Source organism: Mytilus californianus, unplaced genomic scaffold (assembly GCF_021869535.1).
Source record: "Mytilus californianus isolate M0D057914Y unplaced genomic scaffold, xbMytCali1.0.p SCAF_3, whole genome shotgun sequence".
In the NCBI taxonomy this organism is placed as follows: Eukaryota; Metazoa; Mollusca; class Bivalvia; order Mytilida; family Mytilidae; genus Mytilus; species Mytilus californianus.
The window spans coordinates 55,731,942-55,759,355 of record NW_026262679.1 but is presented as its reverse complement, the minus strand read 5'-3'; the positions used below and the strand labels follow the sequence as shown (position 1 = coordinate 55,759,355).

General features: G+C 31.6%; 1 protein-coding gene across 4 annotated transcripts in view; it reads left to right on the top strand.

Moving 5' to 3' along the window:
* The window catches only part of LOC127734925 (anaphase-promoting complex subunit 4-like), an 89,415-nt gene that overhangs the window by 4,259 nt on the left and 57,742 nt on the right, over positions 1 to 27,414 (top strand). For all 4 annotated transcript variants that reach the window (XM_052244967.1, XM_052244966.1, XM_052244969.1 and 1 more), the window contains exons 3-18: positions 1,795 to 1,894; positions 3,919 to 4,126; positions 4,745 to 4,777; positions 6,381 to 6,425; positions 7,389 to 7,494; positions 9,547 to 9,654; positions 10,831 to 10,914; positions 11,555 to 11,650; positions 12,332 to 12,393; positions 13,711 to 13,753; positions 14,255 to 14,331; positions 15,912 to 16,064; positions 18,556 to 18,611; positions 20,211 to 20,257; positions 21,502 to 21,567; positions 22,245 to 22,313. In XM_052244967.1, coding sequence (XP_052100927.1) covers positions 1,795 to 1,894; positions 3,919 to 4,126; positions 4,745 to 4,777; positions 6,381 to 6,425; positions 7,389 to 7,494; positions 9,547 to 9,654; positions 10,831 to 10,914; positions 11,555 to 11,650; positions 12,332 to 12,393; positions 13,711 to 13,753; positions 14,255 to 14,331; positions 15,912 to 16,064; positions 18,556 to 18,611; positions 20,211 to 20,257; positions 21,502 to 21,567; positions 22,245 to 22,313 — 1,353 coding nt within the window. The remainder of the gene's footprint in view (positions 1 to 1,794; positions 1,895 to 3,918; positions 4,127 to 4,744; positions 4,778 to 6,380; positions 6,426 to 7,388; positions 7,495 to 9,546; positions 9,655 to 10,830; positions 10,915 to 11,554; positions 11,651 to 12,331; positions 12,394 to 13,710; positions 13,754 to 14,254; positions 14,332 to 15,911; positions 16,065 to 18,555; positions 18,612 to 20,210; positions 20,258 to 21,501; positions 21,568 to 22,244; positions 22,314 to 27,414) is intronic.

The window sequence follows — 27,414 nt, the reverse complement described above, 5'->3', positions numbered from 1 at the left end:
CCCAAAATGTTGAGGAAAAAGGGGCCAAAAAGGGGCAAAAAATAAGCATTTTTTCTAGTTTCCAGACAATAACTTGTGTTCAAGTGTATGGATCTCTCTGAAATTGTACCACAAGGTTCCATACCCCTGGGATTGATTTTGGGGGTAATTGCCTTGAAATTTTAGGAATTAGGGGCCTAAAAAGCGGCAAAAAACAAGCATTTTTCTAGTTTCATGACAATAACTTGTGTGTTAGTGTTTGGATATTTCTGAAATTGTACTACAAGGTTCCATATCACAAAGGGAAAACTGGAATTGAGTTTGGGGGTAATTGATCTAAACGTTTAGAAATTGGGGGCCAAAAAGGGGCCAAAAAACACATTTTTCTAGTTTCCAGACAATAACTTGTGTTTGAGTGTATGGATCTCTCTGAAATTGTACTGCAAGGTACCATACCACAAAGAGAAGGCTGGGATTGATTTTGGGGGTGATGAATCATAAGGGCGTTCAAAAAATTGGGGAGGGGGGATTTTTTTTTTTTTTCCTTTTTTTTTCTTTTAAAATTTTCCATTTTAAGTTGGTTATTTCTGATTTATATTTAAAAGCAAATAATAATGATATGGTAGGAGATACACACCAAACAGGATGTGTAAATTATTATATAATAAGTATTGTGCAATAGCAAGAAATTTTCAATTGCACAGTATTGCACAATAGCAAGAAATCTTCAATTGCACAGTATTGCGCAATAGCAAGAAATCTTCAATTGCACAGTATTGTGCAATAGCAAGAATCCAATAGCACAATATTGCGCAATAGCAAGAAATGTCAATTGTGCAGTATTGCGCAATAGCAAGAAATATTCAATTGCACAGTATTGTGCAAAAGAAGATACTTCGTATAAATTGCTTATTTCTTGACCAATTTCAATGGGGTTTTATTCTTGAATTCTTGGGGTTCTTTAATATGCTGAATCTAACCGTGTATTAAGTTTTTGGATTTTGAGCCCCGTTTTTAAATTGGTCCACATTGAGGTCCAAAGGGTCCAAAATTAAACTTTGTTTGATTTCATCAAAAATTGAATTATTGGGGTTCTTTGATATGCCGAATCTAACCGTGTATTTAGATTCTTAATTTTTGGTTCCGTTTTCAAATTGGTCTACATTAAGGTCCAAAGGGTCCAAAATTAAACTAATTTTAACAAAAATTGAATTCTTAGGGTTCTTTGATATGCTGAATCTAAACATGTATTTAGATTTTTGATTATGGGCCCAGTTTTCAAGTTGGTCCAAATCGGGGTCCAAAATTAAACTTTGTTTGATTTCAAAAAAAATTGAATATATAGGGTTCTTTGATATGCTGAATCTAACCATGTATTTAGATTTTTGATTTTTGGGCCCGTTATCAACTTTGTCCACATTGAGGTCAAAAGGGTCCAAAATTAAACTTTGTTTGATGTCATCAAAAATTGAATTCTTGGGGTTCTTTGATATGCTGAATCTAACCATGTACTTAGATTTTGGATATTTGACCATAATAGGTGAATGTCCAATTTAAAATTTTTAAGTTCTTAGACCACATTCATTCTGTGTCAGAAACCTATGCTGTGTCAAATATTTAATCACAATCCAAATTCAGAGCTGTATCAAGCTTGAATGTTGTGTCCATACTTGCCCCAACTGTTCAGGGTTCGACCTCTGCGGTCGTATCAAGCTGCGCCCTGCGGAGCATTTTATTATCTTATGGTAAGGAACAAAATATATAATGAAGGGAATAGAAATTCATGGAAGATAATCAGATTGTTTGTTTTTATAGGTTGTATTACACAGATTATCATGGCAGAAAGTTTGGTCAGTGACTCCTCCTGGAGATGATGTCAAAGTTACTTCCCTTGCCTGGCGACCTGATGGGAAAGGTACTTGATATGTAAATGAAGTGGTGATATATAAGGAAATTATTGCAAAATTACTTTTAACTCACAGACTACCAATTTTTCTCAGTCCGTAGTTCATCAAAAAATTTAAAAAAAAAACGAAACTAAACGAAATGAAATAAAATTTAATCAAATAAATACCATAATTACGAAATATTCGCTCTTTTCAGTTTCATATTTAGACTCAGTTGTTTTGAGAAATGAAACAAAAAACTGAACAAAAGAACCATTTGGATGATGCTAATAAAAAAAGTGTTTCAATGTTCAGTGGCAAATATTACATGTTTTGTACTAGAAAGATACACTGAGTTGGATTTTAAAAGTGCTACTTTACAAAGCAATTGTGTGTCCACAAGACAAAAAATCAACCTACCAGGAAACATTATTCTGACTTTGAGCAGACCAGTTGTTGCTCTGACTCCTAAATACTGCTAAATTGTGGGGCAGCAGCAAATAGCAATTTTCAAGTTATGGCTTTGACATTGCCAGGTATCAAACTGACAACCTCACCCAATCAAGGACACTACGAAACATTAGAACCATTTTGTTTGATGACAAAATATTATTTACTTAGGAGAGGTGGAAGAGATCAAATGGATATTGAACTCATAAGTGGAAGACAAAAAGACAAACAACATTCCACAAAATCTAAAACTAAAGAATGAGCATCATGAACTTTATATGAAACCATGTACCAAAAACAGGGGTGATCTCAGGTACTCCAGAAGGGTAAGCAACTGAGTCCTGTTCTACATGTAGCACCTTTTGTGTTGCTCATTCAAGTACAAATTCAGTGATGTCATAATCAAGGAAAAGAGGACGTAATTGTGGTTATGACAATTTGAACATAGCCGTCATCATCTGTGAAACAGATATTCCATAACGGTCAACCTTAATGAAATGTATTCAGTTCCTTCTAGCTCTCTTTACATCTTAACAAATTCATAAGATACATATTATAAATTTCTTTAAATTAAGTATTTGCATCTATTTATTTCTATTATATATGTTTATTATCTTTACTGCAAACAGGGATAATCATGGTACTATATTGATGTGACCAAAGGTGTGATATAATCTGCTGTCTCTTCATTTCACTCTTTTTTGTCGTTCCTCTATATGACCCTCTTTCTCTCTTTCTCTTTTTTCCTCTTTTTGAAATTTTAAAGGAATTGTTTAGAAAATGAAAGGATATGGAGTAAATGTTCATGGGACAAAATCGCACACAGTACATAGAAAACATAGAAATTATCAATGAACAGGGCTTTTATTCCTGTTCTTCATCTTGACAGTTGATGTAGGGTCTTCAACAATGAACAAATCATTCATACCCTACAACAAGGTCAAAACGGCCCCTAGCATCGACTTAAGCGGTACTATTGATAAAAATAAACCTCAGTTCACCTTCTTGCTCCCCACCCGCCTATGGGTGCCAACTTGTGCGATGCTGGTGTACGACAGTTCTCCAGTCGAAAGCACCAGAGATACAAGAAAAGTGCAGTAATTTTGAAAGACAACGATCGCCGCTAAAATATGCCTTGAAGTTACACATGTTGGAAGCGGTCAATGAATTACATAATTTATAATTACGGGCGAGGCTTTTCAACATATATTTGTCTTTTTTGTCATACATTGCTTAGCATTATTAAGGCAATTTCAACTATAAAAGCACCATCCTCTGTGTAAAATTTACAGGAAAAGTCAATATTATGTATAGATTGTTGAGGGCTGTGCCAAAATTGATTGTGGTGTGAGGGGATAGGTGGCACTCAAATTAATTGATTGTGAGTGGTTGCCTTTTCATTAAAACTATGTAAGAATCATAAGTAAAATGAAAATTTTATATTATAGGTGGTTGGGTCTAAAAAATGTGTCTCCCATGCCACCCCATAAGTTTTATTGTTGAAAAGTCCTGAGCAGTACAGGATCCTTGGGTCCTTAAAATTTTTTTTTTTCATATCAAACATTTCTTTTCACACATTTTGCATTTTAATTTACCTTTATAGTTTTAGCAGTGAGTTATTCTTGTGGAAAGATAAACTTATATGACATAGAAAATACAGAAGTTTTACACACGATTGAATTACAAGGGCAGATAACTAGCTTAACTTGGATAAACCAAGCTATACCAGAGGGAAACACATGGTCTCCAGAACCTTACCTAGAAGATGATTTCAGTCAGTTTTTACCCAAGCTTTTACCTTTATCTAAGAGGTAAATGTTATTTCTAACGAGGAAGGAAAAAATGTGAATACAAAATATGAATCACTTGAGGAAATGACCACTTTTGTTTTGTTTAGAAATGGAGAACTTCTAAATTTTTTGACTCCAATGTTTTGATGAAGAAGAAAAGAATATGATCATTATCAATGGTGCAATCCAACGAAATTGTTGTTATATACTTTGAAAGTATTTAAACACTGAAAATTTTAGTTCAATTAGACAAGCCATATATTTCCTATACTGTAAATTCTGAAATTATTGCATGCATATCATTGTGATTTTTAGAGAATGGACAAGAATGTGAGATTAATTATTGGGATTTCAGGAAAATCTTCGTACAGCTATATGTATCATATATCAGAATGCAAGTTCTTATTATTGCGATACTCAACCAGTCGCATTATTCGCATTAATAAAAACCTCGCAATAATTTCTGAATTTACATTAATTGAAAATTTTATGTCATGAAAGATCTTAATGTGTGAAATACTTGGATAGTATTTTATATTAAGCAAAGAACTGTTTGAAATTTCACAGCCCAAAATAGAGTTCATTTATTTTGTGTATTTTCCTATCAATTGTATAATCATGACCTCTTTATGCTTTTAGTTACAGTCCACTGAATACTAAAGGAACAGCATCGTAAGTTTTAAACCATTTTGGATTTTGTTTATATCTCATTCTTATGAATAAATGTTCTTATTGCATCACCTATGAAAAAGGGTATTTCGAACATGTATTGACTTTAAACTTTTTTAGAAATGGCAAGTTTGAATCCTGCATAAAAAAAACCCAAAGAGAACGAAAAACTTGTATATTTGTGAAAAGTAGACAAAACAATATTTTATCATGACTATACCTGAATCAGTATCACAAGCTTATGGAATTATATGAGAACAAATTGTCGTTATACTGGCAATACAATGCAACACTAGCATACAACAAGTGTTAAGAATCAGGTGGAAAATTATAATTGATTAATGGTCCAATATTTGGACATCATGCTCTGATTCAATTTTTCTATTACTATCGGTTTTAAAAATGTTTGTGTATGACTTCATATAGACAATGTTAAACATTAACGATTGGTTAGTAAAAGTTTTAAGGTTCTCACTTTTGTAAAAGTCTTTTTATGATTATATTTAGTTGAAAATATTGCAACAAAGTTAAAATCGTATGACCTTGTAATAACCAATAAACCTAGAACACAACTAAAAATGGAATCACATCAGGGTCTTCATGCAACATTATTGTGTCAGTTATCACCTAAAATGTACCGTCATTTGAATCCTGGTGGATATTTGTGTCAAAAGCATTCATACCACATCTATATTTATATAGAGTCAGCAATCTTAACTACCTTCTCTTAGGCAGCCAGTACCCCCCCCCCCCCCCCCCCCCCCCCCCCCCCCCCTGTCCTCCCCTCCATCCTTTCCCCCACCATCTGTCCCATACAATTTTGGTTGCAAATATCAGCGAACCTGAAAATCGGAGCATCCTAAAATGTGGTTTTCATCACATTTTTCTCAGGAACTACTATTCAAGGCTTTCTGAATTTGGAATTAAGCGTCATGTGATCATGATGACTTATCAATTAGCAGTTAACCACATAGTTATAATGGGGCTACCATTAGTGTAAGAGCAATATCTCACATTTCAACTTGTTAATCCTATATGTGCATTGAATTTCTGCAGATTTGTAGCCTAAATTCTCATCAGTTCGTGTGTAGATTTTTAATTTGATTTAAATCTTGTACTTCAAACTTAGATTAAAGATATTTAAAAAAGAAAATAAAACAAATGTATTTTTCTTTAGAAATAAGTAATGACTATAATTAGAAGTTTGTGTTTTGAAATATGCAATGTAAATACTTGATGTAAAAGTTTCAGAAAAATAATACTACACATAATTATATTATAGATTGTGTACCAGTTCAGTGGATTATGTGATACAGAAAGCCATTGAACATGTTTAATTTCCCAACAAAAAGCACATTTCACTTGCTGTGCCTGATACCGCACAGTTAAAGCACTATCGACAGTCTGCACCAAAATCTTTTCCAGCTACTAGTCTGAAGACCAATATTCTGGCATTTTTTTATGGGTCTAAACAAAGTTTTGCAAAAACTTACTAGTTTAAATAACATTTGAAAATAATAATGCAAACTGTATTGTCATAAAGAATGGAACTCTTGATATAATTCTTTCACTGTACACATATATTTGAATTCATATTTTTTTGCAGGGAAGAAAATGTAGAAGACAGTAAAAAGTTAAAAGATCAGAAAGAGTAAGATATCTTTTTTTACCTCATGTAACACTTATTTTTTTTTATGCCCCACTTATGATAGTAGAGGGGCATTATGTTTTTCAGTCTGCGTCCCTTTGTTCGTTCGTCCATTCGTTGGTCTGTCCATTAGTCAATCTGTCCCGCTTCAAGTTAAAGTTTTTGGTCAAGGTAGTTTTTGATGAAGTTGAAGTCCAGTCAATTTAGCTGTTTGTATGGTCAAAAAAAGATAGAGAATCCATGCCAACCCCAATATCAGTTTTTCACTCCCCTCCACAAGTGTGACTGTAGACTTACCTTCTTCTCATATATGATTTTTTTTTAGTTTTGTCCCAAGATTGCTCTGATGTGAGTAATCTTACCATCTGAGTAATTCTTACAAAATGCACAGTTCTGATTCAAAGGGTAAAGTTGACATCTAGAAAAGCTCTTCTAATGAACAAATTCAGTATTTTGATTTTTGATCGAAGCAGCAAGGAAATGCATGAGAAATGTGCAAGATGTCCAAAAGATGAGGATTTCATCAGGACTTTATTTGATAATTGCAAAATGGAGATGTCTCCTCTTTTTAAATGTGATTGGGATTTATGTTTTGTATGCCAACGCCCTTAGTAGGAGGGGGCAGTAAATGTTACCCCTGACCTTCCGTTCGTCACAATTTTGTTTCTGCATTCAAACTCAGCACAAAAATACCTAAGAATAGAACAGTGGAACTCTATTAAAACTAGCAGTGACATCAAATGCTATCAAAAAGTATTTTTAGGTGTTATAAGCAAGCATGAGTGGGGGCATTTGTGTCCTCAGACATATTCTTTTATATTTTTTTTTATCTTCGATGAAATTTGTTAGTTGCTGGTCTGAGCACCTGGCTATTTTTAAATGTCTTATATCTTAGCTACAACAATTATAAGTATAAACAAACTATTTATTGCTTGCAGTATGCATGATCAAGTTTATTATTTCCAGGTTGAACCTTCTGATAGCTAGCTGTGGCAAACAAGACATCCATACGTTTGCCTATGGTGTATATCCAATTGTTGTTATGGCAGTAGATCAAATAAATGGTGTTACAGTGAGTATAAGGATTGCTAGTAGATTTTCTTACTTTCTCAGAGCTGTTGAAATCAATGTAGGGTTTGCTGGAACATGTAGCTAATACATCATTTATGTTAGTTAGTGTATTAAAATATACTGCAGATTTCCACAAGTCCTCAACAGAATTAGACAGTAAGGTCTGTTATGTCTGACGATATTCAACAGCTCTTATTTTGAGGATTTTCTTACTTGTGGATCGATTTTGTTCAACATCAAATTTTAACAGTTTTGGGTAAAGATTCCATGAAATGCAATCAAAACCCTATGGTACTAACTTGATAACTATATCTTCCAAGGTTTATCACTACGTTAGATAGTTCAAACAAAATAGTGCAGTGAAGTGATTATTATTTAGATTTATAGATGATATGTTATACTTTGATATTTAAGTTACAATATGATGTGTATTTGAATTACCATACTTGTCAAGAAAACATTTTTTTATCAAAAATTGCATAAGTATTGAATGGTAAAATTGAGAATGGAAATGGGGAATGTGTCAAAGAGACAACAACCCGACCATAGAGCAGACAACAGTGTATGAATCTTTTATACAAATAGGTTCAACTACAAATGTACAATCATTAACAAAGGAAGATAACTCCAACTCAACTTTTTGCCTAGCAAATTACAATTTAGTGTTTTATTTAAAAATTCACAAAATTGCAAAATGAAAGCAATCTTTTCCCTTCAGTGCTCACAAAGCACTTTGATTCATATTTTGTGCATCGATTGAAATTCTCATATGAACAAATTATAAATTGTCTTATTTTTTGAATCCTATTTAATTCCAATTAAAATTTAGAGATCTTCTTTCTTTTGAATTGATTTAATTTCCCCATAAATATTTAGTAGATTGTTTTGTAGATTTCTTTTATTTTCCATTAAAAGAATTTAGATTTCAGATGAAACTAATGTAAAAAAGTATGCTTAATGAAAATTGAATTTATCTTCATATTGTTAAAAGATATACCTACAACTTGATAAATTAGAATATATATATGTATAAGGAAAATTGCATCTGTCTACATACAAATGAGAAGATATACCTCCAACTTGATATTCTACACAAGTGTGGAATTCTGAATGTTGAGGGTCTTATATATATTAATTTTAGGGAAGCTATAGCAACATGACATACAGATCAAAAGAGTCAACTACCATAACCACTAGACATAGTATTTGAATCTTTTGTGATAATCATTTGAAAATGAGTATGCAAATAAACTCATCATAGATACCAGGATTGAAATTTTGTACGCCAGACATGCATTTCATAGATCTGCAAAAGAGTATTCAGTGACGCTCGAATGTCAAAAAAGTTAAAAAGATCAAATAAAGTACGAAGTTGAAGAGCAGTGACCAAAAACATCCTAAAAGTTTTGCCAAATACAGCTAAGGAAATCAATGATCTGTATATAATGCAAGTTTTTCAACTCTTGGCAGGAATACTCACATTATGAAACGTGTAGAATTAGCAAAATGTTTGGGAAGGGAGTTAACTCCTATGAATATTTTTTTTTAGAGCAAGTTTAAATGAAATGTGAATAACAAGAAGTTATCCATAATATTATTTCATGCATATTCACAAATGCAATTTTTAGATAGTTTATTTTTTTCAAAACACAATATATGTTCCTGGAATAGCCATGAGGGACACGCAAAATATTTTTTTTAATCCAACCATAAAAATCTTGAGGCAATCTACACTACTGGTATTGATAGAATTCATCGGTAGTTTTAGTAAATATTTACCCCAGCTACGCACTTAGAATGATGGATATGATAGTCCATCTGGCTGTACTTCTCATATATTATACCTTTTTAAATCATCTGATTCTTTTTAATCTTTTGCATGCTTTTGGGTTTCCTTACTCAAATCTGGGCTTGCGCATATTAAACGAAATTGCATCTTTATAAGTTTATGGGCAGTATTGGTGGTGGTTTTTCAAATCTGTCCACAAAACATTATTTGATATTCGGAGGTCAATGATATGAAATACTGTAAGTAACTATATGTACATTTCAGATTGACAAAATCCATACAGCTGCTGTGTCACAGGATCTGAGAAGTCTGGTGATAATTGCTGAAGTCAGCCATGAGTCTGCAAACAATAGCATGTTTAAAATATTGACAGTAAGTTTTATAAAGGTTCCAAAATGTTCTTTTAAGATTGTTAGACACACTGGTCAGATTAGACAGGTAAAAGAAACATGATTGTTTTTGTTTGAAATTTCAATATTTGCTATTTGCAGATGAAGCCGTTTTCCCAACCTCTAATTGCAAAGATAATTTAAAATGTCTGTATATGAAAAGTGTATATTTAATCCTTGAAAAAATTGTTGAAGTTTTTTTTAACCAAAAAGAGGTAAAGCTTTCCTAAGAGAAAAGAGACTTATAGTATATTTTAGGTGTTGCATTCCTAAATTTATTTTCTTGAAAAAAAATTAATTATCAAGTTGCATAATGGAAAAGAGGGAAATAGAGAGAAGGAAATGAAAAAAGAAATACAACTATTCTTGACTACTGATTTCTGTTTGATTCCGTAAAATCTGTCGACATTTTCAAACATCAAACATTATGTTTTATAACTAAAACTACTTAAACTTGACATTTTTGAAAATCTATATGTGTGTTATATTAGAAATGAATTTTGGACCATCTTTACTGTAAGCACAATCACTAACACCTGTATATATGAAATATCTTTACTAATGTTAACAAGGCCAGGAAAAGGTACTGGTTTTCGATGTTCTAAACTTAAAAATGTACATATTTCAAGAAGTAGAAAAAAGAGTTAACTTTAGATCTATAAAATGTTAAGGTACTATGATACTGTAGTATTCATATTTCTCCCATTTTTGACCAAATGGACAAAAAATCTGGTCATGCCTATCATGAAGCCAGACAGACGTTTTACCTTTCAAGCAGTGTCTGCTTTAATGGTGTCACGAACATCAATTGTAAACTTACCTATCTGGTTAGGTTGACTTCTCTACCAATGAAAATCTATGGTGTAGCGGAGCATGCAGAAAGTGGTGTCAAACATTAACAATCGATCAACTAATTTTGTTTATAAGAAAGTTATATATTGGTACTTCAAAAATATACACGATGGTGTTGAACTGTACCTGTGCCATTCTTGATTACATCAGTACATCACATCTAATTATTTATATATTTTGTAAAACCATCCGGTTTCAGCTGTCCAAATAGATTCCCTTCAGTCAAAACAAAAATTTAAGGTAGATTCCTATCTTGATATGAAACCTAAAAGATGTTTTCAGTAAAAAAAAAAGATTTTTTTTGCAGTACAACACCTCATTGGTTGCTTCTAGGGACAAAGAATTAAGGATGTTAGCATTGAAATGTGGACAGGTAGCATCATTGATAGCTGTAAGTGTTTACTATGTATTGGCCTAAAATATTGACTTCAGATTATTTGTTGGAAATCATAACAATTTACCATTATGTTTCTAGTTATTTTTATGTAATTTATTGTCCTATAGATGTGTATTCAAAATCTCTGTAGTGGTTATCTTTTTTTTTTAAAGTGCCACATAAGTCAAGGCCCTTTAGATCTGGTTCTTATATAGGATTCAGTTTTAGAGTTCATTTTTGAAGAGTTTTGTATTTTTTAACAAAATGAAGAGCAGTAATAACACTGTTATTCATTTGATATACATTGTACTGATATCTTGAGAAAGTTGTCTCATGTACATCTATCCTGTAATTGTTACAAAATAGTACTGGTCTCTTCCAGGGGCACAATACTCTTTTATGTAGAAATATAACGCCAATTTGTCAAGTAATTTCTACCAATTAGACTACACTGCACTTAAAACCTATGTCCAATCAGTATAAACTATATATTGAATCATTTTCTTAGTGTACTGAAACAGGTATTGGAAAAGGGCATACTGGGCAAAGAGAAGATAGGAAAAATCATTGGTTTAAAAGAATTACTCTCTTGATCAATGATATGATGATATGGTCATACAGTACACATTTAAGCCATATTAATTTGATATTTCAGTACCTACAGTTAACTGTACAACAGATGTCAGAATCCTGGGAAGACATACTAATGGAAATGGACTCGAAATTGTTAAAATTTGCACAAGAAAAAAAGGTTTGTTGCTCATTACAGAGGGTATGCTTCATGATAATATTGTCTGTGTGCCACCCCACAGGATATTGGGGTTACAGAATATCTACAATTCATCTGTTAAACATTTCTTAACCTTATTGTTCTGTGAATTAGTAAAGGCATCTACCTCCTGTTGTTTTGTATGTTTAAATTGTACAGCCATCAATTTTTATCTTACCAACATTTTGTGGCTTAAGATTTTTAATGGAACTGGTCGATATTGAAGAACACAGAAAGTGTACATTTCTACTTCACAGCTTCCATTCCAGTTTTCATGTATCCATAGAATATGAGTTAAAATATTCTGGTTCAGAGTCATAACTATGCTAATTCTCTGTTAGCTAAAGCTCACTGAAGGATTTTTTTGTTCGACTTTATGCTTATGTAGATTGTGTTTATGCTGTTGCTGAATGGAACTGGAGTAGAATTAGTGACGCCACAAGTAAACATAGAAGCTGCTTTGTCTGCAGGGAAATATAAAAAGATAAATGAGAAAAAAGAATTTTATATAACTATACCAAATTAAATGCCTTTTGTAATTCTTTTGAAATGGCAGGATTTTTTTAAAAAGTAACAGAATCTGTAAACAATGACATTATGATATAGTTTCCTTCTTCTGAAATCTTTCATCATGTTTAAAGATGATAAACTATACTTTTGCAGGCTACAGGTAGTGGTACAGTCAGTAATGATTTCCTTGAACTACTGCTGTTTGGGATACCAAGGTAAAGCTAGACTCAAGTAGTAATAGATCTGCAATTTTTTTTTTAAATTGCTGTGGTCATTTGGCAAGATATAAAGGTAAAATCTATTTACCAGCATGTAATAAAGTTTGTCAGTTACTTAACAAAGGCTTCCCGATCTATAAATATGACTGCCATGGAAATGCACACATGAAATGATGTTAAAACTCCACAAGACAAACAAACTGTGAATTGCAATATCAGCTGTATATAAATATTTTTAAAAAGTTTAGCTAAACAACTTCTGACTGAAAATAAAATATAGCTAAAGCTTGATTTATATTTCAAGTAAAATGCATACAACACACAAAATTGACAAAGTGGTGAATCTGATGGCATTATTGATAACTAACCAACAGAAACTAACATTTATTTCCCTCTCAAAAAATGAACAAAAAAAATTGAGAGGGGCATTTTTTTACCCCCCAATTTTTTTTTAAATTTTTGTTTTCTTGAATCAATCAAATTAAAACAGGAATGCTGTTAATTTCAGATCAATTTGAGCATTTTCTACAAAAATATGAGTCTTCAAAGCTGACCCTCATTAATCTCAATGGAAGTGTAGCAAAACTTTCTTTGAGTAGTATATATACTCATCATGATTCGATATCCGATTTAAAATCTTATTAACCCTAGATTAAAGTTACTAGAACTTAAAATGCTTCAAAGTGCTGATTCAATGCTGTAATTTTGTCAAATATTTAAATAGGACAATACCATTATATTTGAGCTTATTGTAACCATCACAGAGATACAGTAGTATGTATCAAATTTGTTTTTCAAAAAGTTCTCATAATTTGCAGTTGCCTTGAGTTAAATTTGATTATACAGAGCTTTCAAATGCTCAAATTATTAAGTAATATAAAGTAATTTGTGTTGTCTTTTTTAAATAATATTTTTTTTCTGTTCACTCTGTTAACGTGTATCAGATCTTACAAATTGCACATGTTAAAGGAAATTACTGTAAATTCAGAAATTATTACGATTTTTAAAGAATGGACAAAAATGCGAGGATAATTTTTGCGATTTCAGGAAAATCTTCATATAGATATATGTATCAGATATCAGAATGCAAGTTCTTGTTATTGCGATACTCAACCAGTCGCATTATTCACATTAATAAAAATCTCGCAATAATTACATTTATCTTATCCTTCTCATTAATGTCTCTACAGATTGTTAAATTGATACCAAGATTTCCTTTGACAAAATAGTTTGGGTTAGGTTTTAATCGACAACAGAAATAAGGAAGCAAAAAGGATGCTTGTACAATAGATCTGATTTTTTTTCTAATTTTAGTTTGGAGCTGAAGTCTTTCCTGTTGCATGAACTAACAGACAAGGTCAGTATCAATCTAATGAAACAGAACAAAAGAAATCTAATTGTTGATATTCTGTCTTAAACAATGGAAAAATTGTGATTGAATTTAACAAATTTAAAGTATAGACAAACATATGACAAAGCACATTGTAAACCTATTTGTAAAAACATTGACTCTTCAATAGTACAGACATTTGTGACAAAATCTATCAGTACTTTTAGCTTATAATTGAAGCTTTCTTTGTAGTGCTTGGTAAAGCTGAAAGTTTAAACAAACTATCTAATATAAGAAGTGGATGCAGGAATAAGAGATATAGTGCCACCTAAAAATCATGAAATAGGTGTGCAGAAATTTTAGTTTTTATTATCAAGTAATTTTGTAATCGTTCTTTTATATTAGGTCAACAGTATTTGCAATAAATTTGTTTTCTCCAAAGTATACATTGAAAATTGATGATGAAGGGGAGATAATTTAACAAATAGTTGATGAATTAATTACAGTATAAATGAAATTTTTTTTTAGGGATTGAAGAAACTAGGAATCTCTATAGAGACATCATATACTAATATACAGAAACTTGTCATTAACCACCTACAAGTGTAAGTCTCAACAATTTATTTTCAGATTTGTATTGATGTATTCACTGATTTGTAGCAAAATAATTTTATATCTTAAGTTTGGTCTTTATTTTCATTATTGTATTTTTACAAGCTCCAAACTTTTAAATTACATTCAAACCTGAACCAACAAGGTTCAAAAGCTTCAATCATGTAACATATTACAAGCAACTGTTCATAACATACTGTTCAGGAGGCTAAATAAATTGACTTGTATAACTGTCATTTATAAAAAGGTCAAGGCTCAGTGTAACAGCAGATGTAAGTATTATTGAAAAAATTACCATAATCATGTATCATGTCTGTGAAATGTTAGTTTTAATGTCTGTGATATTCAGACTTTGAAACTGAATTTAAAAAAAAATAAATGAGGGTAAAAGAGAAACAGGCTTTGAAGGAACTTTTCAAATTGGTAAAAGATTAAAACTTGGAAAAACAATTAACTGCTCCAAGAGATTTAAAAGAAATAAGTTTAAAAAATTGAAAACAACACGTTTAATAATTTCATGCGTATCTATGGAATAAAAATAATAAGAGGACACCAATGTTAACATGGTAACTAAATCCCTAAAAAATATAAACAGTAGAAGAAAACCATTTTCAGAATTTCTTATTGTGGGCCTGAATTTAGTTTACATTTGTTGTATTCTCACAGAGAAAAAGTATTGTGTTGAACCTATTAATAAGTTACAAAATATGTCTCTAATATTAATTTTTATTAGTTTACATAAAATATTTTTTTACTTTCAATGTTTGCCTTACAGTCTCTATTGTACTACTGTAAATTCAGAAATTATTGCGAGGTTTTTATTAATGCGAATAATGCGAGTGGATGAAGATCGCAATAATAAGAACTCGCATTCTGATGTCTGATACTTATATCTGTATGCAGATTTTCCTGAAATCGCAATAATTAATCTCGCATTTTGTCCATTCTTCAAAAATCGCAATAATAAATAGACGCAATAATTTCTGAATTTACAGTATATAGAGAAGTCTAGAGAAGCAACATAACTTATTCGGGTACTTTACCTAAATATCTAGCCTATCTGACTATATTTAAGACACTTGTAATGTTTTAACATTCAAAAGAGATTTTTTCTGGTAAATTGGAGGAAAACCAATTTGAACCATATTCAAACACCCATTACCAATTCCATATTTGTCCAATGTGTACAAGGGCCTTTTTGGCTGAGTGGTCTAAGTAGTTCATCTACTGTATCACTAGCCTGTCAACACTGAGGTTGTGAGTTTGAACCCAGCACGTGGCAGATGCATTCGACTCAGCTCTTGATTAACTAGGATTCCCAGTTTGCCTACCAAAGGTTGATGATTCTCTCCAGGCACTCTAGCTTCCTCAACCAATAAAAACTGACTGCCTGGAAGGAGCCAATAATGATGAAAGTGACATTAAACAACATATAATAAATTAATCAATAATCCAAAGCATACATTATTTAACAAATTTGATAGGCTATGTCATTTCTTTTGACTTCTCTAGTATGTTTTATTATGAGTTATATCTTTCTATATTTACTATGTCCACTTTATTGTACTTTCAGTGTAAGCCAGTCTTTATTGTATCACCTGAGTGAGTTACGTGGTATGTCACAGTGGTATGACAGATTTGGTGTACTGGGCATGTCCACAAAACACATACAGGAGGCTGTCACTGCAGTGGGATCATTTGTATTAAAAACTAGTGAACTTCAGCAGTAAGTTTTTACACTAAAACCTGTCTAAATGAACCCTTTAACCTTGATTACAAAAGTATATGGTTAATACAGGTTGAACTGTTCAAAATATATTGTGGTGGTATAGAGTGACTTTGGAGCCAGTCTGGTTTAGACTTGTTTCCTGTTCAGCCAGTGTTTGGTTTAGACTGGTTTGTTAATTTTATTAGAGGTATTTTCAGCAGCAATGTACAGTCAGGGATATAACTCTATAGGGTTATTACAGAAAAATAACATACATTTGTTATTGTGGACTAAAAAATCAAAGAACTGTGATAACTTATGCATGTTATATGTTTCAAAGGGACAATATACATCATTAGTTTATTTAAAATGTATAAAAGTTCTATTGATACTACTTTTGTCTATATGTATACTTAACTATTGAAAGATATAACAGTTCATAGTTTGCCAATTTTGCATAGTACACCTATATGTTATTACAGAAAAAATATGCCTGTAATAACAAAAGGGTGTTATCACAGCTCCTCTATATCACTTCAAAGCATTTGCTCAGACATACATCATGCTTAATTACAATGTATTTTAATTTATTGTAAGAAATAATGACCAGAGCATGTAATGAGGTTCTGCGCAAGTTTCTCAGTAATTCCCAAGTGTCTTATATAATAATTTAAATTCCTTTAATAACTGAGCCTTGTTATTACAGCTAAGTTTATCCCTTAATAACCTTGTCTCATTGATTTACCATGGTTAATCAAAAATGTATTAATTTAATTAAAAAATTAGTTATCAAGGCTATGCATTTAGTTTCTGCGCATAGTCTCAAGAGATCCCTAGATGCCACTATAATTGAAATAATTTTACAAATAACAAATATATGTTATTACAGATTTAGAAAATTTAAGGAATAAAGAGTAGACAACTCATGAAAGTATCTGTAATAACACACGCAAGTTATTTTCTGTAATAACCCTATAGAGTTATATCTCTGACTGATGTATTTGAGTGTCAGAAGGAGCTTTTTATTAAATCACACTATGCATCCAATTTTAATTGTTGCTTTTATTTTAAAAAATGCACCACTGATTAAATTTTAGTTGGATTGCCTTTTGACATCATGTAAAATTATTTCTGGAAAACATTTCACAATGTAACCCCAGTAAAGTCCCTAATTCTACAGATTATGCTTGTGCATATCTACTGAAACTATAGAATCTATGACAAACGAGACGATTTTAATTTTAAAATTATCAATTTCCCCCACCTTAGTAGCAATATACCAACTTCACCTGCATTTCCAAACGTATTCAGTATGCAAGAGCTTGCAGCTCCTACTCAGAATTTATAAAACGTCACCAGTGTCTGAGCAAAAATCGTCAGAACCACGTTGTTTGAACTAGTACACTTGTACGCAGGTGGGAAATTTAATTATGCATCCTAATTCATCAAAAATGCTAAAATTATCATTGATACCTTCATCTAACATTCATTTCGAGTATTTTCTTGAAGAAATAACTTGGAAAGAGCTACTTAAACTCAATCATGCTTTGTAAACGTACTTGGATTTTAATTGTTCGTCTCTGGTCTGTGTTTTACCATTGTCAAGTCAACATCCGGTATTAGGAAAATGTGCTTTTTAAAAACGAAAGTAAAGTTTTTGACAACATTATTTTGCACAAATAAAGAGTCTAAGGCAGAAATAGTACGCTGATGTTGCACACTTCGAATGATGCACTGTCAATTTAACAGTTAACATCAGAACATCGAATTTATATCAAAGTAAAGTTTAATATCGTTTTAAAATCAATCATTGGTTATATGATGGCCAACTGATTACCATAATTGCCTTTTGTTACTAAGTCTAAAGGGATTAAAATCGGGACTAGATATAAAATGTCCGGCTGGCTCAAATATTTTTTGGAAGCCCTGGTTCAATATCCAATTTCAAACTAGGAAACTGAAACATGTGTACAACAATGTTGTTGATTATCTCCCCTTGATTTACAAGGTTGACAGTTGACTGTTTATGCAGTATTTTAATAGAAAGTATGTTTTGAAGTTAACAAGGATTTATATGATTTAGTAATAGAACACTGTTATTTTCTGTTATAAGTTCAGACTATCTGTAATAGTAAAAAAATATTTATGAACTAAATATATTAAAAATTTTACTTTAGGGCTGTTCCAGAATTAAATGCATGTGGGGTATGAGAGGCACTTTTTTAAAACCCTGAACACCCATAAAATTAAAATTATCTTTTTAATTATAAATCTTTATCTAAAATTCTAAGGAAAATGCAATCACCCATATTAAATTGTTTTTTAAGTGCCTTCCATCCTGCACCTTATAAATTTTGGAACAGCCCTGAGATTGATCTTACAGTTTACATAATTGTTGTCGACTAGCCTAGTTGTACATATGGAAAGAACTTCCATTTTGTGTCAAAAAGTTATTTTAGTTTGTCTAAGGATTGTAGATTACTAATTAATAGTTTGATTATATTTTTAGAGTAATAGATGACAGCATCAAGAACTTCAAGGCTTTTTTCTGTTGGTTGTATGTAGGTAAGTATTTTGTCATACCTTTTATACAATAAATTCTGATATTATTGTGTGCATTTATTATTGCATTTTTGTCTCGCTTTGACAGAGTCAAAAAGTGAGACATAGGTATGCTGTTTCTGGCAGCGGCGGCATCAACAATGTATTAGTTTGTGATTAGGTCTAGCTTATGGTGAACCACTAGTGGTAGGTCAATGATATTTGGTATGCAGTTGTATTAGCATTGACACATCTCATTTCCATGGAGATTATTTGGCCCTGCCCCCTCAGTCATGGTCTATTGACTTTAAAACTTTTGCTTAGTTTACATGTATTAGTTTGTGATTAGATCAGTTTAAGATGAACTGCTAATGTTAAGTCAATGATATTTGGTATGCAAATTTAATGGCATTTGCAAGTATTGTTTCCATGGAGATTATATAGCCCCACCCCCTCATCATGGTTCATTGACTTTGAAACTTTGACATAGTTTACAAGTTAATGTTTGTGTTTAGGTTTGTTTAAAGGGAACGACTTAAGAAAAGTCAATGGTATTTGGTATGCAGCTGTATTAGCATTGGCACATCTCATTTCCATGGAAATTGTTTAGCCATGTACCTTCAGTCATGGTTCATTGACTTTGAATATTTGCATAACTTACATGTTAAAGTATTGCTATTTTAATTTCAACATTTGCATTATCAAAATTACAAAAAGGCGAGCCATATCTCTGCGATAACAGTTTATTTTAAAGAATGGACTAAAATGTTAGATCAATTATTGCGATTTTAGGAAAATCTGCATAAAGATACATGTATCAGATATTGCTATACTCTCCTAGTAGCATTATTCACATGAATAAAAACTTCTAAATAATTTCTAAAGTTAAAGTTATTAATATTTTGTCTCCCCTGTGACATTGGGCATGAAGGCAAGACATAGCGATCCTACATTCCATTGTCCTTGGCATTGTCAGTTGTTGGTAAGGTAAATTTTATGAAATATCTTGCAGAAACTTGATGCATAAACTTACTAAAACATGTATTTAAGTCTTTTCAGGAATTTACCAAATTCCAGATTTTTTACATCTTTTGCCAGTATATTTTCTTTACAAAACACTCAATTTTTTCACATTTCTGGATTTTGGCTCATTCTGTACTTTCATCCATGTTAAGATGAAAACAATAATTTATCATGATTTAAAAGTACACGTGCATGATTGATTAGGAGGAATTGTAAGTTTGAAAGAAAGGCAAAAGATACCAAAGGGATATTCAAACTCATAAGTCGAAAACAAACTGACAACGCCATGGCATAAAACGAAAAAACTACTGAAAGACAAACAAAAGAACATTAAACCCAACATAGAAAACTAAAGAGCAGGCAACATGAACCCCACATAAAACCAGGGTTGATCTCAGATGCTCTGGAAAGGTAAGCAGATCCTGCTCCACATCTGGCACCTGTGAAAATTATTATTTATTTGAGATACATTGTAAGGGAAGTAACTCAATTTAACTCACCAATGAAAATTTAAAAAGCATTTGTAAAAGCTTTATTGTTGCAAGTTGATTGATGTTTAGATGTAGACTCATATGATTAAACTTTTTTCGGTATTTGTAGCAATTTTACAGCTGTCAGATGAAAAAGTACCAGCAGAACTAAGCAAGGTATAGTCTTTAAAGAGCAATATTAGATATATTAAGTTTACCCATACTGGTAGTTGAAATATTTAGCATTTTATGTTGCTTTCTAATTCCAGTATATCACTCTACTACTATGATACACAAATACAGACTTTGTAAATAGTCATGTGACATCAGATTGATTTCAACTTTACTGATAAAGGGACTGACTGAAGTTTTGAAGGTCCTGACAGAAATCATCTCATTGGGTGTTATAATCACTTAATGGCAGATATTTAATTCCTTTGTCAAGTTTGTCCACAACCTGTATACACAAATGACAGTTTGGAGCTTGACATATTGTATAGACACCTGTCTATTGTTGAAGACTGCATGTTTCCCTCTAAATGTTTTCTTGCAGACTCCTTTTGAACTTGCAAGTTAAAAAATCTAGCTCCCCATGTCAATCTAGTACATGCCGAGTTCATATTCATTTCTCTTCCTGAATATGCATTCAATTAAACGCTAGATGTTTAACAGCCATCCATCAATATTATTCTGATGTTTTCATTACATTACTTCAGGAGACAGTTAACAATAGGATATTAGATATATCAAATGGAAAAAGTTTTGTATTGAAAAGCTAGAACATTTTAAGACCATTCTGAAAATTGGTTTGTTGTTTCTTAAAATTTGGGAATCAGGGATGTGGGGGTCAAACTGTAAAATGTCCTAAATGGTGATGGAATTAAACATAAAGTATCAAAGCAGTACAATCAACACATTTTCCAAAATTAACAAAACTATAAGATATGACTCAAGTCAACCACTGACAAGGTTCTTGATGTAAGACGGGCACATAAATGAATGTCTGGTTAAACTTGTTTTTTAAAATCTTCACCTTTAATCTTTATCAATATGATAACAAAAGGATTGATTCATGAAGGAACATACAATAAAACTCATTCTAGAAAAAAACACTGAACTCTAGAATAATGGTATGGTAGGTAACAAAAGCATAAAAGTATTTAAATATTTTTATGACATCTAAAGCCATACAATGTGTTTAATTTTTCATCTTAAAAAAAATGCTAAAATTGTTACATCTCTGCCTTGAAATTGTTTGCAAGGAACTCATTAATCAAAAAGTGATAGTCTGTACCATGAATCAACATTTGAATCTTCATTGTTTTTTAAAGTAATTCTGTTAATTGTTTGATGTCAGATATTTTGGGTTGTCTATTATTTTGATATTTTACTGTCTAAGAAAGATAACTCTATTTTTTCAGATGACACAACATGATATCAATTTTGTAGCACAGTTTTTAACAGACAACTTTGATCATTTTTCTGTGGTAATTATGAAGTATGGTTTAATTAATTTTAGTTATTTTCAATTTTTGCTTATTTTCATAACCCAAATACAATTCTTTTTTCAAAATAGCAGAATATAAAATCTGCTTTCCATCCCCTATAATGGTATAACAAAACTACATGTATTCAGTATTGAATAAATCAAAAAATCGTATCCTTATGGTGGGCTTAGTTATGACACAATTTCCATGCTCTCACTTGAAAGAACTACTTGTATTGCTGCCCATCATGTCAAAATCACAATGAGGCTTTCAACACCTAGCAAAAGCTCACACCTCACTGCTAGTCTTAGTCAGGCCTTAGCACATGTTTGAGCTAATTCTTTACAAGAAGTGAAACCGACATCTTTGAATGGAAAAAATACATAAGGTATTGTGAACAAATTACAGACCCAACACAAAACAGATCTACCAGGTGTGGTCAAAGAATCTCATAACAAAATACAGAAACAATAAGAATATTCAGACAGCCACATCGCAGGTCATGATATTTGTTCCACAATTTGCTGGGAAATGATGGGCGAATAGGGCATCAACTCAGTTGGACTACATAACAATTAAGACAGAAAGAGGAAAAGTTCAGTAGTAAACATAGTAGTTGTACCATCAATAAATATGCCATAATTTTCATGTTATATTTTTCTCTCTCCATCAAATAGGATGAAGAAGATTCAATATCAGAACTAACAGAGAAGAGGTCAGGGTTCAAACTTGAAAAGGTTGGCCAGGTATGCAGCTAGATATATTCTAGATTTCTTTTATGCACATACATCAATTTGTTGATTTGAACTGATAGATAAGTTATTTTATGTCCAGTGCAAATGTTTCATATCACATCAATTGGTAGGAGTTGAGAGCAGATCTAGGATAATTTTGACGGCTGCATTCTTTCAAATTCTGTGGTTTAGAAAATGAGTATTACTGCAATCAGAGAAATAAAAACTTGTATTAAATGGTTCTTCAACATATTTCCAATCCTTAAGGCTTCTGTAACATTATTTGGGATAAAGACCACATTCATGCAATTAAAACCCTAATCTGGCTTGCTTGACAGTTTTCAATTTTCCATTAAAATCTCAAACAGTATCAAGTTATAGAGACTAAGTGGTCTGTAAAATCAAACAGGCACAACATTTTTCAAAAGAAACAAGCAACTAGTATTCCAGTGTATAATTAGAATTAGAAACACAAAAGATTAATTGATTGTTGTTTGCTTATTGTCTAAAAACATAAAATTAATAATACTGGATGTTTAGTCGAATTTTACTCTAATCCAATCGCGTCGGGAATGCCGTAAAGTGGTTTACCGTCGCAAAATTTCTAGGCAATTTAGGGATGGTATCTCTGTTTTTACATTTATTTAAATAATTTTGGTGTTGCTGGCACCTAACTAATTTAACATTTAATTTTCTGAAGGCACGGAATGATGGTACATTTATTTCTCGAATCCTTTGCGGCATTCCCGACGCGATTGGAAGTAGTACCTCTGGCCAAAGGGAAGCCAGTCGAAGTGGTAGGGGTGTGCCCTAAATGTGTTGTCCAAATTAGGAAGAAACTTTATACAAACTGTACACTGACATTGTACTTACATTCATGTTACACATATTTTTTAATTTACTACCTTTATGTACATACATTTGTAATTTTTTTCATTTCATTCATACATTGGTAACCAGGAACAACAAAGACAATGGAGTAAACACATTATGACGTTAAAATTTAGATACCATTTTTTTATACTTCAGGGATTGTAATTTCTATATAATTTGTCCTGAAGATGCCGATCTAATTGGCAAAACTAGTCGACACAATAAAACTTGCAGTTCACTAAAGTGTTGTTGTCAATCCAGCGGTATTTTATTGAAAATAAATGTATAAATAACTATACTCCATACCAGATGGTGTCTGAAAATAAATAAAATAGAATATTAACCCTCTCTAATACATAAAACATAAACTACATCACTACTACATGTATATTTAGTTTCTGGAATGCAAATTTTCCCTTTATTTCAAAACAAGTACTAATAAATCTTGACACTGACATACAGTTGAACCTCGTTGTGTCGAACTCAGTTGTGTTGAAAACTCGGATGAGTCTAAGTAATTTCTCGTTCCCGGTAAAATTCCCGTTTGATCAATGCATAATTACCTCTGATGAGTCGAACTGGGTTGATTCGAATACTCGGTTAAGTGGAGTAAATTTCATAGTCCCGTCGATGTAAAATTAATGTAAATTAACCCTGATGTCTTGAAGTTCGAAAGTAAGAATTTTCGAAAGTTGCAGTCCTAATGATAAAAATTCAAATCGAATGTATTTCTTATATAACCTAATCATTTTCAAAAGGGATTAAAGCTGAGAAAACATACTTGTTTGAATAACAGTTAAAATGACATGCTATGTTGACCGATAATTTACACCTTTGCTGATCATCCAAGAGGAACGTTTGTGTGTTGAAGATATATTACCTGACATAAAAACGAAACAAATTTAAATGACCCAAGCCGAGATTAAATGAATCGTTAGAATTAAAATTCATTAATTACAATAAATAAAAGGATTAAGACAATAATTAATGATGAATTTATAATAATTGAATGTAAAGCAGACGACTTCATCAGAGACGGTTCAGAACTTGTTTCGTTCCGAGAGTGATTTCTTATTAATAGTGACTGACCTTAAAATGTAAATATTTGTGTATACTATTGAATTTATTAGTGCATGATTTGTATCTGTACTTGTGTGTTTATTGCGAACCCAATGAAAGTTTTCCACAGTGCCATCTCTATCTTGACCAGGTATTTAAACTTTTGCAAGTTCACCTGTCCTATTGAATAAATACAATAGCTATTGTTCTCTGTGTAGTTTATTCTCTGGGACCTTTAAATTTCTTCATAGAGAAATCTATCATTCATTGATTAAATTACCTGAGTAAAAAAAAATTCTTATATATAGAAAAAAATACTTTTTTTATACTCATTAATTGTGTGTGGTGATGTATTTATTCAATATTAATAATATATTTTCATTCAGTTTGATATAAACATTGATTCAATCATAAAAAGTTGATTTCTAACAAAAGTTTTATCAATGTTCCTATTGAAATTTGATTTTTTTTGGTTTAGTTATAGAATACATTTAAGAAGATCTTAATTTGAAACATCATTATTTTCAAGTTCGTATTCATGTCAAACAATTTTTTTTTAAAAGGAACAATGTTGAAAGTTTTGTCAGAAATCAACTTTTTATGATTGAATCAATGTTTATATTAAACTGAATGAAAATATATTATTAATATTGAATAACTACATCATCACACGCAGTTAATGAGTATAAAAAAGTATTTTTGTCTATATATAAGAATTTTTTTTTACTCAGGTAAATTAATCAATGAGTGATAGATTTCTCTTAGAAGAAATTTAAAGGTCCCAGTGAATAAACTACACAGAGAAAAATAGCTATTGTATTCATTCAATGGGACAGGTGAACTTACAAAAGTTTAAATACCTGGTCAAGATAGAGATGGCACTGTGGAAAACTTTCATTGGGTTCGCAATAATTATTATGAAGAACCAAAAAATATGGAGATTAAATACAAAATCATAAAGTGTCATATCGATAAAAAGCTCACTGTTCAAAGTAACTAGTTTACACAAATCTTATGCCGTATTTCGTGCATTCCAAATTTATGATGACACACTCGACCTTGGATGAGTCGAACCTTGGATAAGTCGAATACTTTAGTCCTGTCCCTTCGACTTCGACATAACGAGGTTCGACTGTATTAACATTTTCGGACTCACTGGACATCAACCAAATAAACTGTTCGTACTTTGAAATATAAGGGATGTTTTTACATTGAATACATGCTTCATTAAGAATAAAATTCCTTTCCTTTTCGTATGCAGTGCATTCCATTAAAAAATGAAACTTGTATTCAACCTGCATATTTTTACAATGCCCACAAAATCTTTTATCTTTATTGGTTCTTTTATATTGACCTTTCTCAATAACTAACTGATGAGCACTGGTTCTAAATTGAGTTAAGCTTTTTGTACGAACGCATAAAATTTGCGTTTGTATATTGCTATCATGTCGTCGTCTTCTGAAGACATTTGGTTTCCGGACAATAACTTTAGTATAAGTGAATGGATCTCTGTAAATTTTAGTGACAAGGTTCAATAGCACAAAAGGAAGGTTGGGATTGATTTTGGGGGTTATGGTTCCAACTGTTGAGGAATTAGGGGTCAAAAAGGGGCCAAAAAAGGCATTTTTCTAGTTTCCGGACAATAACTTGTGTATAAGTGTATGGATCTCTATGAAATGGTACCACAAGGTTCCATACTACAAAGGGAAGGTTGGGACTGACTTTGGGGGTTATGGCCCAAACCGTTCAGGAATTAGGGGCAAAAAAAGGGGGGAAAACAAGGTTTTTCTGGTTCATGGACAATTACTTAAGTATTAGTCTATGGATCTCTATGAAATTGAAAAACAAGGTTCCATACCACAAAGGGAAGATTGAGTTTGACTTTAGGGGTTATGGCTCGAGGAACAAGGTTTTTCTGGTTTCTGGACAAATACTTAAGTATTAGTCAATGGGTCTCTATGAAATTGTACCACAAGGTTCCATACCACACACAAAAGGTCGATTTTGTGGGTTGTGGCTTTTATCGTTAAGAAACTAGAGGCCAAATTGGGGCCAAAAACAAGACTTTTCTAATACTGGCTAAGCTGGTTCTAACGTAAATTATTTCTGATCTATATATAAAGAAACAACAAATACTGATATGACAGGAGATACACACCAAACAGGGTGTGTAAATATTATATTTAGTTTGTAAACAGATTTTTAAAGTATTGCACAACAGCAAGAAATCTTCAATTGAAAAGAAATACAAATCTTTTAACCAATTTCAATGAGGATTAATTTAAAGTCTTGAATTGTTTGAGGTTTTTACCATGTATTACTATATTGGATATTTGGACATTTTTAAATAGGTCTACATTGAGGTCCAAAGGGTCCAAAATTAGACTTTGTTTGATTTCATCAAAAACTGAACTCTTGTGGTTCTATGATATGCTGAATCTAACTGTGCATTCAGATTTTTAATTTTGGGCCCTGTTTTCAAATTAGTCCATATTAAGGTCCAAAGGGTCCAAAATTAAACTTTGTTTGAATTTGTGTTTTTTTTTTTTTTATATGCTGAATCTAACCATGGAATTAGCTTTTGGGTATTGGACCATTAAGTAGATTAAATGTCCCATTTCAAATTTTTAAGTTATCTGACCACATTTATTCTGTGTCAGAAGTCTATAATGTGTCAAATATTTAATCACTTTCCAAATTCAGAGCTGTATCAAGCTTGAATATTGTGTCCATACTTGCCCCAACTGTTTAGAGTGTGACCTCTGCGTTCGTATTCAACTGCTCCAGGCGGAGCACATTTTTCTATACTGAAATTTATTTATAACGACATAAATATGCTTCCCTTTTGAAGATGTTTTTGAATTTAAAATAAGTACGCAATTTTCCTTTTTTAACATTTGCAATATCGTCTATGGTATTTTCCCAGTAAATCCTTTATCTACTAATCAAAATATTTTTAACCTTTTCAATGTCAAAACTTTTCATATCAACATTAATACATCTTAAAATATATACAATACTAGAAAACCAAGATGACTTATTACATTTGTGAGTGTCCATACTTGTGACCAGGGCTTGTTTTAACAAATGATTCTCTTCAAAACCATTAATTCTTTGTAAAAATTTAAGAATAGAACAAATAATGTCAATATGTAAGGGAGTACGACCTAGCTCTCCCATA